Source organism: Amaranthus tricolor, chromosome 13 (genome assembly GCF_026212465.1).
Source record: "Amaranthus tricolor cultivar Red isolate AtriRed21 chromosome 13, ASM2621246v1, whole genome shotgun sequence".
NCBI lineage: Eukaryota > Viridiplantae > Streptophyta > Magnoliopsida > Caryophyllales > Amaranthaceae > Amaranthus > Amaranthus tricolor.
This window is the reverse complement of record NC_080059.1, coordinates 3290597-3302243: the sequence shown is the minus strand read 5'-3', so window position 1 is coordinate 3302243 and position 11647 is coordinate 3290597. Positions and strand designations below refer to the sequence as shown.

Genomic DNA, 11647 nt, shown 5'->3' with positions numbered 1-11647 from the left:
AAAATTATCGTGTATAATATAATTTTTTGTTGATTTTTCTACAATAATACCAACTATTGATTAACCATAAATAATACAAATTTAGCGGGGTATTTTTTAGAATAATACCAACTTTAGTTTATTAACTAATATATTAATTTTTTTTGTCTTATAATCATCTATAGTTTGATTTTTAATATGTTAGGGATTTTCTAGAAAAACAACCCTTTAAGTTGGTATTATTTATTGTTAATCAATATTTTATATTATTATAGAAAAATTAACAAAAAATTATATTATTCACGATAATCTTTTCTATGTAATTTTTGATAAAATAAAAATACTAAAAAAATCAACCTTAAAACTCGCGAATGTGTCACATTAAGACTACCTACTCAAGAACCAAAAAATAAAAAATAAAAATAATTCAAATTTAGATATTATAGAATAAAAATTTAATTTGGAAGATCAAGTTCAACCGAAAATGATAAATATTGAATTAAATAAAAACTTTGAGTTTAAAAACTTATTTATCATTTGATGGACTAAATAAATTGGTATGAGAGCCGGGGAAAAGGATATTGAGAAGAATAACGAAGGCGAACGATAGGAGGAGAAATCAATTTGATGGACTAGTTTTCTGATTCTTTCATCTATTTGCAGAGAAGGCTTGTACTCCTCGACACTTTTGCATAGTGTTATCTCTCTTCAATTTTCATAAGAAGTTCTGGGTTGAGTTTACCCCATTTATTGTAAGTTTTCTTGTATAAATTGTGCAAATACTTGTCCAAAGTGTTAATCCTATTGTTACAATTCTTATACTCATTCTTTTTCAATCTCTTCTCTTGTTAAATTGGCGTGCTTTTTGTGTTTTTGAGCTGTTTGATTACTGCATTAATCTTCATTTTTTCCGGGCTGCAATTTGGTGTCATTTTTTTTTTCCTTTTTCTGGTTTCAAAAGGATTTGTTCTAGATTAAACCAATTTTTTGTAATAAGGTTGAAAAAAAGCTCATATTATGCTTGAAAATCTGTTGAATTTAATTAGGGTTTTAGTGGAAACGACTTTTTATGACTATTTGTATTCTATCGGCGCCTTTTGTTGCAAAAAGGTTGGTTTTTTTATGTGTTTTCTAATTATTTTGTGTTTTTTGAATTAGAAATGGATGATAATGTGATGGAAGACTTTAAGAATCAGGTCGACGCCGTGCAATCACAAGCCGATATGGTGAGTTTGGCTATGAAATTTGTTTTTGGTGAGTATTACTAAGTTTAGCAAAGAAATTAGTCTGGTTAATCGCTAGTTTAAGGCCTACTAGAGTCCTTTAAGAATGTAGGAATTGTTGATGCAAAGACGGATAGACCGGAGAATGTTGAATTACATAGATGAAGTTATACTTTTTAACCTTGAAGGTCTCCCTTATCATCTGTAATGTTGCATTACACTATGAAGGGCAATTAATTTAATCATACCGGATAGTTTCACAATTTTCTAATTTAAAAGTAAGTAATCCTTTACCAGTAAGAAGTTGAGAGGTTATAATGATTAGTAAGTAAGCAAAAAATGACAATAGGTAAAAACTTATTACTTTGGGAAAGCCCAACTTTTGAATATTCATGCTCCCAACTCAACCCAAAAGAAAGGCTGGAGCAATCATACTAGGATTTTCATATTCAATTTTTATGCATTGGTTGAGCAGTTAATGTTTTCGTATGAAGGATGTCAGATATTCTATGTGTTACTAGTAACTGGTTTTATTTTATTTGTTTTAGAGGTAGATATTCAATTAGCGAGATAAAATTTAGCTTAGCATTTGAACTTGCCTTTGTAACTCAGCTACTCGTGGGGTGTCGTTTTTTTCGTTCTCTGTCTGGATACATTATTAGTGACCAATGTCCAGCATCTTGCATCTCTGATGTTAATGGCCTTGTAGATCAGGCTGGAGTTTTGGTATTCTGTAGTATAAACCCCATATCGTTGGGATTAATGCTTTGTTATTGTTGTGTGCTGTTGCCAGCTTTTTTCACAAAGTGTTTGTTTTTGGGAGGTAAATGACATGATATACTTGCAAGCAGATAGAGAAGAAAGTTCATGAAATAGAACATTTCTACTCAAACAGTAAAAAACAAGCGAATAGTTCAAAAGGTGGATCTGCTTCTAAAGACAAAGACAAGGATAAAGAGAGAAAAAAACAGCCTCAAGATACTACAAGCAAGGAAGGTACAGCCTCAAAGCGAATGCAGGAACTGATACGCCAATTTGGAAAAATATTACATCAGGTGGTGTTATGGTTAATTGTATGAAATAATTTTTTATTGTTGGAAATCCACCTTATTTCCATTAATATTATTACTAATCTGCATTGATTTCTTTGGAATTCTTCGTAAACCATATTGTTTGATAAGATTTACCCTTAGTATTTAGGAACCCACCTTGATCACATAATATTCCAGTCGCCACCCACATTTAATAATGTGGGTTGCATTTTAGGAGTATATCCCACTACTCTAGAAGGTTGACCCAAGGTATTAGTAGTCACTTGAAAACAACGATTTTGTTAATTACAAAGTTAAAGTGGCGTACATTTGACTTGCTAAATATGCGTAGGTGGAAGACTGGGTGGAAACCTTCTAATGACATCAGGTAATGTAGTGTTGTTTTTCATTGTTTGGGGGAGGGGGTTGGGAGTTGGGATTCCTTCCCAAATCAGGAATTGTGCTAAGTGCAAACAATTTTTGTGAAGTATCCTTGCATAGCTCCCTTAAAAGATAACATTAGAGAAAATGTTCATGTTTATTCTTAAATTTACAACCTAGAGGAATTTAGTTACCGGAAGTGGACGCAAGATACCTATCAACAAAGGGTGTGAGCTGAATTTTATAAACCTAATTAAGCTTCATGTATATAGTGATATAAAAATTTTCCAGTCTCTTGAATGTTGTAACCCGCTAATTTATTGCATTGAGCTTTGTCTAGGCTGTTGGTTGTATTAATTGTTTTCCCAAGTTCCGGAGTCTGTCAACCATAGTGCATTGAGCTTTGTCTAATTTATCTGATAATGATTTTAACAATTGTATGAGTAGCAACCTGCTGAATAAGCCTTTTCAGTTCTATTGTGCTAATGCCTTGGGATTTTAAGGCCCTTGCAGATCTCTGTTTAATTACAGTATTGATAATTAATTACAGCTCTATTACCGCACCAGTATTTGCTTGAACAAGATTCTTGTGGAAGAAATTAATTATATAAGGAGATATTGCTTAGAAAAGTAGTTTACTCGTTCCATGGCGGAGCCTTCTGAACACCTCTGTGTACATAACCTTCAGGCTCTTCCTCTGTGGAACTTGTTGTGTGTGTTTTATGGAGTTGGCTTGCGTGTAATGTGCTTACGGTATATCGTTATAGGGAAGGATTAAGTGGAGTTAAGTTTGTTAGAGTGTCTAAGCCTCTAAGGTGCTTTTTTAAGTTTGGATGTTTGTGTGAAAGGAAAAAAATTAGTGGATTCTCTTTTGGAAAATATTGTTTAGCTAATTTGAGTTGTCCTTATTAAATATATTCATAGAGAAAAATGTTGCAATAAGTGCAACACCTTTTTTGTCTTAATTTTGAAAGTGATTGACATATGATAGTCTATTCATCCATACCATTATATTATCAAAGCAATCCAACCTATGAAGGTTGTGTGACCCGATTGTTGCGCATATTTGTTTTTAGATTACCCAGCACAAGTGGGCTTGGCCTTTTATGGATCCTGTGGATGTGGAGGGCCTTGGTTTACATGATTATTATGAGGTAAAATCCTATTTCTTCTTTCTTATTTTGTTTGCAACATTTTCCTGTATTTACTTGTTTGATGCTCTTTTTGTTTAATGAAAATTATTTTTTATCCCATAAGAAGCTTTTTTTTAACTGTTTGCAGTTAATGCTTTATTCTTTTGTCCATTAATTTCTTAAATGTTGAAACATACTATAATTAACTACAGCAATATAAGAATGCTATTGTGAGATTCGTCTTCTGAAGTTCTATCTTCATTTACAAATTTTACTTGTATATATGGAATAACCTGAAAGTAATTGTTAATATTTGTCTCAGAGAGCACAAACGGTCAAAATAAGAAGTTTGTTTTGGGATGAAAGGAGTTTTGGACAATGTTATTGCTTCATTTTAAGATATATAAGGTTGGGTTATTTGATTGTTTGTTGTTTGTTATTTAAGATGTTTTCTTCTAAATGTTGTTGGTCTTTAATGTACTGTCATTCTGTCATTCACTTGTCTGTTTTTGTTAGTCATTTTGTGTGCTCGCTTCATTTAACAGATGAAAATATGTGGGTAATGGAATTTTCTTTGTTGTTGGAGATGTTTTCTCTTAATGCTAGGGTCGTTAGAGCATTAGCGATGGTGTGCTTGCTCATTATCCCACTAACCTTTTCTTTCCTCATCTTTTGCCACATTATTTTCCACCAACATTTAATTTGTCCATCTTGTTTTTGTGTCACTATCCCACTACAATATGTTTTCCGATTTTACTCATACTATTGATAATGCATTGCATGTCGCACATTTTCATTGATTGTCAAATTTGTGCACCCTACCCATTAAACGTGGGTGCCACTTTCATGAGAAACTAATCCACATGGTATGGTGCTCCTTTTACATTATCCATTTCTTTGTTTCACTAGCACTGTTTGTCATACCATTTTTGGAAAGAAATGGAGGGTGGGATGGGAAGAGATATTGGTGTGTTTTCCTTCCAATCCAGGTTCCAATTCCTTCCCTCCATTTCTCTCTCTTCTCCGATTGCTTTCCAAATGAGGGAAATGCAATCTCTATTTCCCTCCACTTCCTTTTACCAAACATCACGTAAAAGAGTATGCCATTGCAGCTGACTGCTTTTGTTGATCATTTTGCATGCCTTTTGATTTTTTAGTTGGCCATCTAGAATTTCTACCTCAGTTTGTATATGTTTCTTCCAGATCATTAAAAATCCTATGGATTTTAGTACAATAAAGAAAAGAATGGAAGCCAAGGATGTTAGCAGCTATAAACATGTGCGAGAGGTTTGTGCAGACGTGAGATTGGTTTTCAAGAATGCGATGAAATATAATGATGAAAAGAATGATTTCCATGTCATGGCTAGAACCTTGTTGGACAAGTTTGAAGAGAAGTGGCTACAGTTTTTGCCTAAAGTTACAGAAGAGGTGAAACTCCATTTTACATAAAAGTGACCATTTCTTTTTTTTTATTATTATTATTTTTATGATGACTTGTTAGGGGATTGTTATTTATGTTTTACTTTTATGTCATGTTTTATCGTCAGTCCACTTTGTTAAATGAACAGCTTCTTGCAGGAAAAAAAGCTTGAAGAAGAGGATGCTGAGGCACAGCTTAATATCCAACTAGCTCAAGAGGCTGCTTATGCCAAAATGGCAAGGGATATAAGCAGTGAGGTGTGTTCCTTTTATTCACTCTAACTTTTGTTTCATTGAGACGTTTAGCATTTTTTTTGGCAATCACACAATACTAGGCTTGTATGCCTGTAAAACAAACATGGTCATGATCACCAACGCAACTATCATTCCATTCTCAATACCCCTAGCTAGGAGCAATCATTCCTTTCAACAGCTGAGTTGCTAGGATCTAGATAGACAAAAATTTGCAAGATGAACGACAAGAGAAGCATGTAATAAGCCCGACTTCTCTTTTTTTTTTTTGGCAAATAAAGATTTTCTATTCACCAGAAAAAAAAAAAAACCAATACAAACAAAACATGGACCTCAACCTTACTTAATTTGCATCAGTATGAAAGTAAGGCCCATCTTCTATGAAGGGTTTCCTCACCCCACTCTTCATGTACATAAGAGAAAGGAGAGACCAAAGAGAAAAAAATGCCAAGACAAATAACCTGACTTCTGTTAAACCTTCGCCAATGACATCTCCCATTTAAGATGGCCATCCAAACAAACGATGTGAAATATTGATTTAAATTGGCAACTTTGTTCTCCGGGATTCTATGCTGTAATGTGACAATTCAAATTGGCATATACTTTCATAATGTGCGTTTTGGCTAATTTGAAATCCATTAATGAGAAAAATGTCTTCAGTCAGTCCACAGCAGAATTGCATTTACATCGTTAAACCAACTATCAACCCCTTTCATAGCCCAAAACACTTCTCTTTTTTCATCCTTGATACTTAGCCTTGTTCTTACATTGTTCTCGACGCCGAGAATGTGGTTTACAAGCATAACTTAGCTGGCTTTATTGCTTTGCAGCAAATTCGTATCTCATTCCTCTGGCTGCAGCTGCTGCTTGTGCAGTGCACAGTTGTCAGGTGTGAGTCAAAGTGGTTTTTTTACTTTATATTGAAAATCCACCAGCTAGTTGTCAAAACTTAAAACAAGCAAAGGTCATGAATAGCATTACTGTTACTGCTGGGACTGCTAGAAATTCTTCCAAAATACATTAAAAAGTCTGACAAAATCTAGTTTCTTATGTGAAGAAAGCCTTAGTTGAATGAATATGATGTGGGAAAAACTTTGTAATTGTGGGTGGCATTGTGTTTATGTGACTAATTACTAGTTTGTGGTCAAATGTTGAACTTCCTAGCTAGGTATGATTTAAGCTCCTGAGATAAATAAGCTGTTTGCTATGTGTATGGAGGTTTTGATAACCACTTATGGAGAAATTTTAATGTTCGTACTATATTTTCAGAAACCTTCGATGTAAACGATTTGACCTTTGATGTTTTCATTGCTACATTGAAACACTATATTTCTTCTCTTTAACAATATTTTATATTCAATGTCAAAAAGCGGTTCCCACCTAGGCGGGTTTTAAGGGATTTGATGTGCACAACCCGTACCGTTAGTTTTTAATGATAACAAAAAGGTTTTTGATTGACCCTTGTAGATTACATCATCAACAACTTCACACAAATAAGAGGTGCACATGATTTACCGAGTCATTTTAATATAGTCTATTATAATCCAAAACCAAAACCAAAAGGACTTTTCTTTGAGTCTAATAATTATTGGCATATTCAACATACATAGACATGTACAAACCTCTCCAGTTTCTTTATGAAGTAGATAAAATGTGTATGGGTTATGCTCTAGTAGCTATGTGTTTGTATTCCTTTTCACCAAAAACCTTTTCCCTCTACGCAATGCTTTATGCATTTGTTGCTATTCCTGATATAGGTTTATGATTCCAGTAGTAAAATTTGTACTTGACCTTTTAATTTCGCTTGTATATCCTGCTATTCAGCTTTATGAGGCGGACATGCACTTGGATCAACTTAGAGAACAGTTGGTGCAAAGGTGCAGGTAAATTATGCATGTCTATCTATGTACAGATTAAGTGAACAGATTTATGCATTTTTGCTCTTTCGAAACTGAAATCGGAGTATGTTTTAGGAAAATGTCAACGGAGGAGAAAAGGCAGCTTAGCATAGCCCTCACGCGGCTCTCTACCGATGATCTAAGTAGAGCTTTAGATATTGTTGCTCAAAGCAATCCTGAGTTCACAGCAAATACTGAAGAAGTGGACCTTGATATAGATGCTCAGGTAATCAATTTTAGTTCTAAAATTGATCAACTATGGTTTGCTTGTCCCTAAGCATGGTCTATCTGATTGCTTTTTAAGCTAGACTACATAGAATTTTCCAGCCCTAAATGTACCTCAGGTGGATGCCTGGCCCCGGTATTTTAATGATAAGCAAAAATGTAATTCGTTCTTCTCAGGATTACTTTGCGTAGAGGTGTTCAAACCAGAACCGATGATCCGATATTTACCCGACCTCGGAACCAAACCCGACTTAACCTGACTCAAAATGAATTTAAAATAATGTAAAAATCAATGTGAACGCAAGATCCGATTTTGAGCCAAAACATCTAACCTGAAATTGATCTGGTGACCCGAATGAACACCTCTAAATTGTGAATAACGTGTTTCCATTGTGCAGTCGGAATCCACATTATGGAGGCTAAAAGTGTTTGTAAAGGATGCATTGCAAACTCAGAGTCAGGGAAAGCCTTCAGCGAGCCCTGGTGGCGTCGACAATAATGAAAACAAGAATAATAACAACAATAATGTGAATAGCACCTCTAAAAGAAAAAGAGAGATATGTGATGCTCTTGCCAAGACTGCCAAAAAGAAGAGTAAAAAGGTCCCTTGAATTGAAGTATGTAGTAGAGTATAGATGTACTAAGCTCTTACAAAATCTGTAACTATGTTGTATTTTACTATCTCTGGGAAAAAGTACAAGTTTTTGTTTGTTTTCTTTGATTGATGTAGAATCTGGACTGTTTTAGTAGTCCATTTTTAGAAGACTACATTGTAACTCTTACAAGATCATATTTTTACTAAACTTGAGAATTGTGATGTAGCCTTATTTTCCAATGAGAAGCTTTCAGTCCGATGAAGGGAAAGAAAAGGGAGAAATTTTGAAGGATGAAGAATTTTTTATTTGGATAACAAAAAAGGAGGGATGGAGAATGCCAATACATCTTAGTTATGCTTTTGATACCATATTAAATATCATATGATCAAATCAACTAAATAATTAAACTGATAATTAGAGTCATAAGATTAATCTTATATTTTATCTATAAATTTATTTTTATTTTTTTTTATCCGATTTTACTTAAAATGAATTTAAGCCTATGGTACATCTATAAATAACATTTGGATGAAAATGTTTTGATCTGCTAATTTTAACTCAATTTTAGCATTATACTTTTAACAAAATGAAAATAGTTTTGAACTTTATTAAATTTGTTTAGATGCAAAAATTTTCAAGTTTTCCCATGTGTGAGAGAAGTTGGGGGGGTGCAATGTTGAAAAAATGAATACTTGTGATCACTTATAAGCATATCACAAATTATGATAGGAGATTCGTTTTATGTGAGTTAAATAGCTTAATAGACAAAACTTATAAGAATATATACTTTTTATTTTAAGATTGTTTCACCAAAACAAGATCTCTCACGATTATATATATATTCTTTTATTTGTCCATTAGTAATTGTTTTATTTTCTGTTTATGTGATAGCCAAAAGTGAGAATACTTTTTTATTATTATTAAAAATTTCACGTGCAAAAGAGAAATTTAGAGCATCAAATCAAATAATAATAATATATTTGTAATAATTCAATTAATTAGGTAAAAAGCTGTCAAAATCAGGGTGTTTGAAGCTTTTGCTCCTAAGACAAAGTCAGTGACACCCTGTTACTTGTTTGCTTACTTTGTAAAAAGACCGACTAATTTGGTGTAATGAATTGGTGGGCTCGATAAAGTTCTCAACTTGTAAACAATATTTTACATTTTGATAACTTCTAAAAGCCCATTTGACCCAAACTTAAGCCCATTTCATTGCCCTCAACTTCACTTGTTTTGTTTTAATTCAAATTCTCATTTAGGGGTCATACATTTTAATACAAATTTTTGTGAAAGACTATTTCTATTTGAGCCGGTTTATAAAAAATATATCCCGACTTACTCGGTGGGTATTAAGGATATTGTAAGTAGTCATATTAAGATATTGTAAGTATTGCACGTTTACTCGGTAGAAATTAAGGATATTATAAGTAGGTATTAAGGATACGGTAAGTAGACATTAAAGATGATGTAAGTGGACATCAAGAATATAATAAGTAGCAATTAAGGATATTGTAAGTAGACATTAAAGATGATATAAATAGGCATTAAGTATACAATAAGTAGACATTAAGCTTTAATGTGCTAGACCTGGGAGACATCTATCAAAGAGACGATATCTCAAGAGACCGACTGTTTAATTAAATAGTCCAATTAAATGAAATATCTATTTTTTGAAATATAGGCTCTAATTATATAAACTTTTTCACAATAAAACAATCTCATACAAGATTTACTTCTATTTTAAAAAACATTTTTGGTCTTGATTTTTTTCCATAAGGATTTTCATGTGTAGTTTTCTGAATTGTTAATCATTTCAAACCTTCATATTGCTTTTAATAGTTATCACACTTACATAACAATCACCATTCAGTATTCATTAAATAATATCCCTCCTATTCATCCAATGCGGCCCATTTAATTTTTCACCATTTTTTAGGTGGTTAAATGGGACCAAATGTGAAAAAAAAGTTAAATAGTAAAGATAAATTGATAAAGTTAATATATACTGAGGTTTCAATCAAAAGTTTAAGATGATTGAGGCCCCAAGATATATTAAGCTTATAGTTGAAGTCCAAGAATATGTTATGTATTCTAACACACTTTCTTACATAAGAGTCTTTTAAGCTAAAAATATGGATGCAACAGAGACACTCTGCTAAATGTTCCACTATAAATGAGGGGTGATTAAATTCAAATACGTGACCTCTTATCACACTAGTTTTTAATATCATGTTAAGGAACCAGCTCAACTAATAGCTTAACCTTATAGTTAAGACTCGATAATTATATGTTATATACTTTGGTGATCCAAAAAATGTAACAAACTAGCTAGCTTGCACGTTGAGGTGGGGATCAATTTGTCGAGGTATCGTGCAAAGAATGGCAAAACTCATGTGATAATAATCAGAATTTGGGCATTATAATACACTTATTATTGCTAATCTTAGAATGTCTTTCTATTTATAAAATTTCACAACTTGCACATAACACATTCTAATTGATTTCCCACCATCATTTTTTGCTATTTTAATTAGTCAACGCAATCAAAATTTTTTTGTGCCAATCCTATTTGAGCTGGCCATCTCTTCCCCAATTTCATCACTTTATATGATTTCCTTAGACTTTTTAGATTTTTGGTATTATTATACATTAATCATAATTTCTATTTGGTCCTTAGGCCCATAATGTACTTCTATTCAAATAATTAATAATATTGTATTTAATTTAATTATTAAATCACTTAAAAAATATTAGCTTTAGTTGAAGATATATTTCGGTTTAATTACGGTTTATAATAAATTTATATGATTAAAAAGGTGAAAGATATCTATGAATGAAGAGTGAGTTTGTTTAATTCGGTAATAATTGTAAATTACAAATAAAATTAACAGGAAATTAAAAGGTGTTCAAAACGGACCCGATAATTCGACATTTATCACCTTGTAACTGAACTAGATTTAATTCAGACTTCAAAAATGAATTTTCAATTAAATAATAACCAACATAGACAAAAAAAGTCAATTTTAAACTGACTCAAAATACCTGATAAAAATTAACTCGATAACTCGTTCTTAACCGAGTATTATCGAAATTAGTTTATATTCAACTCGCAAATATATACTTTTTCTTTTGAGAGAAAAAAAGGTGCATGCCATTTTTTGGTCTAACTTTCATATTGCGTTAACATTTTAATAAATTTATATATCGATTATAGTTGATCGAGTAAAAGTGTCATTTTCGTGTTAGAAATCACAACATATTTTAATATATTGAATTAAATGGTTATAATGGTGTTGACCTAATAATCAAACATAAAAAAAATTTGTGTCCGGTTCATATGTGTTATTATTATTATTATTGTGCGTAAAAAAATTCATGATCATCCATACATCCTAAAAAATATTGCCATATTACATGACACGTGACGATGGTCCCCACATTGATCCATTTTTATTAAGATTAATCAGTAACTTAGTTTAATTACATATTTCAAAAATTAATTAATGCTTG

General features: G+C 32.2%; 1 protein-coding gene across 2 annotated transcripts; it reads left to right on the top strand.

Moving 5' to 3' along the window:
• The first annotated feature begins 405 nt into the window (after positions 1–405).
• Positions 406–8326, top strand: LOC130797983 (transcription factor GTE1). 2 transcript variants are annotated; one of them, XM_057660799.1, is made up of 9 exons: positions 406–731; positions 1138–1205; positions 2054–2257; positions 3691–3768; positions 4951–5175; positions 5326–5424; positions 7243–7301; positions 7392–7542; positions 7940–8326. In XM_057660799.1, exons 2-9 carry the CDS (start codon positions 1140–1142, stop codon positions 8150–8152), a joined length of 1095 nt encoding a protein of 364 aa, XP_057516782.1. In that variant the 5' UTR covers positions 406–731; positions 1138–1139; the 3' UTR covers positions 8153–8326. The 2 variants fall into 2 exon arrangements, with proteins under 2 accessions (XP_057516782.1, XP_057516783.1); XM_057660800.1 differs by lacking the exon at positions 406–731 and having other exon boundaries at positions 1138–1233.
• The last annotated feature ends 3321 nt before the right edge of the window (positions 8327–11647 follow it).

Bases quoted from the DNA above. Each gene is read 5' to 3' on its own strand.
- LOC130797983 (XM_057660799.1), top strand. From the start codon at position 1,140: ATGGATGATAATGTGATGGAAGACTTTAAGAATCAGGTCGACGCCGTG. The intron at 5,425-7,242 runs GTGTGTTCCTTT...CCTGCTATTCAG, and splicing joins CAAGGGATATAAGCAGTGAG to CTTTATGAGGCGGACATGCA. The intron at 7,543-7,939 runs GTAATCAATTTT...TCCATTGTGCAG, and splicing joins ACCTTGATATAGATGCTCAG to TCGGAATCCACATTATGGAG.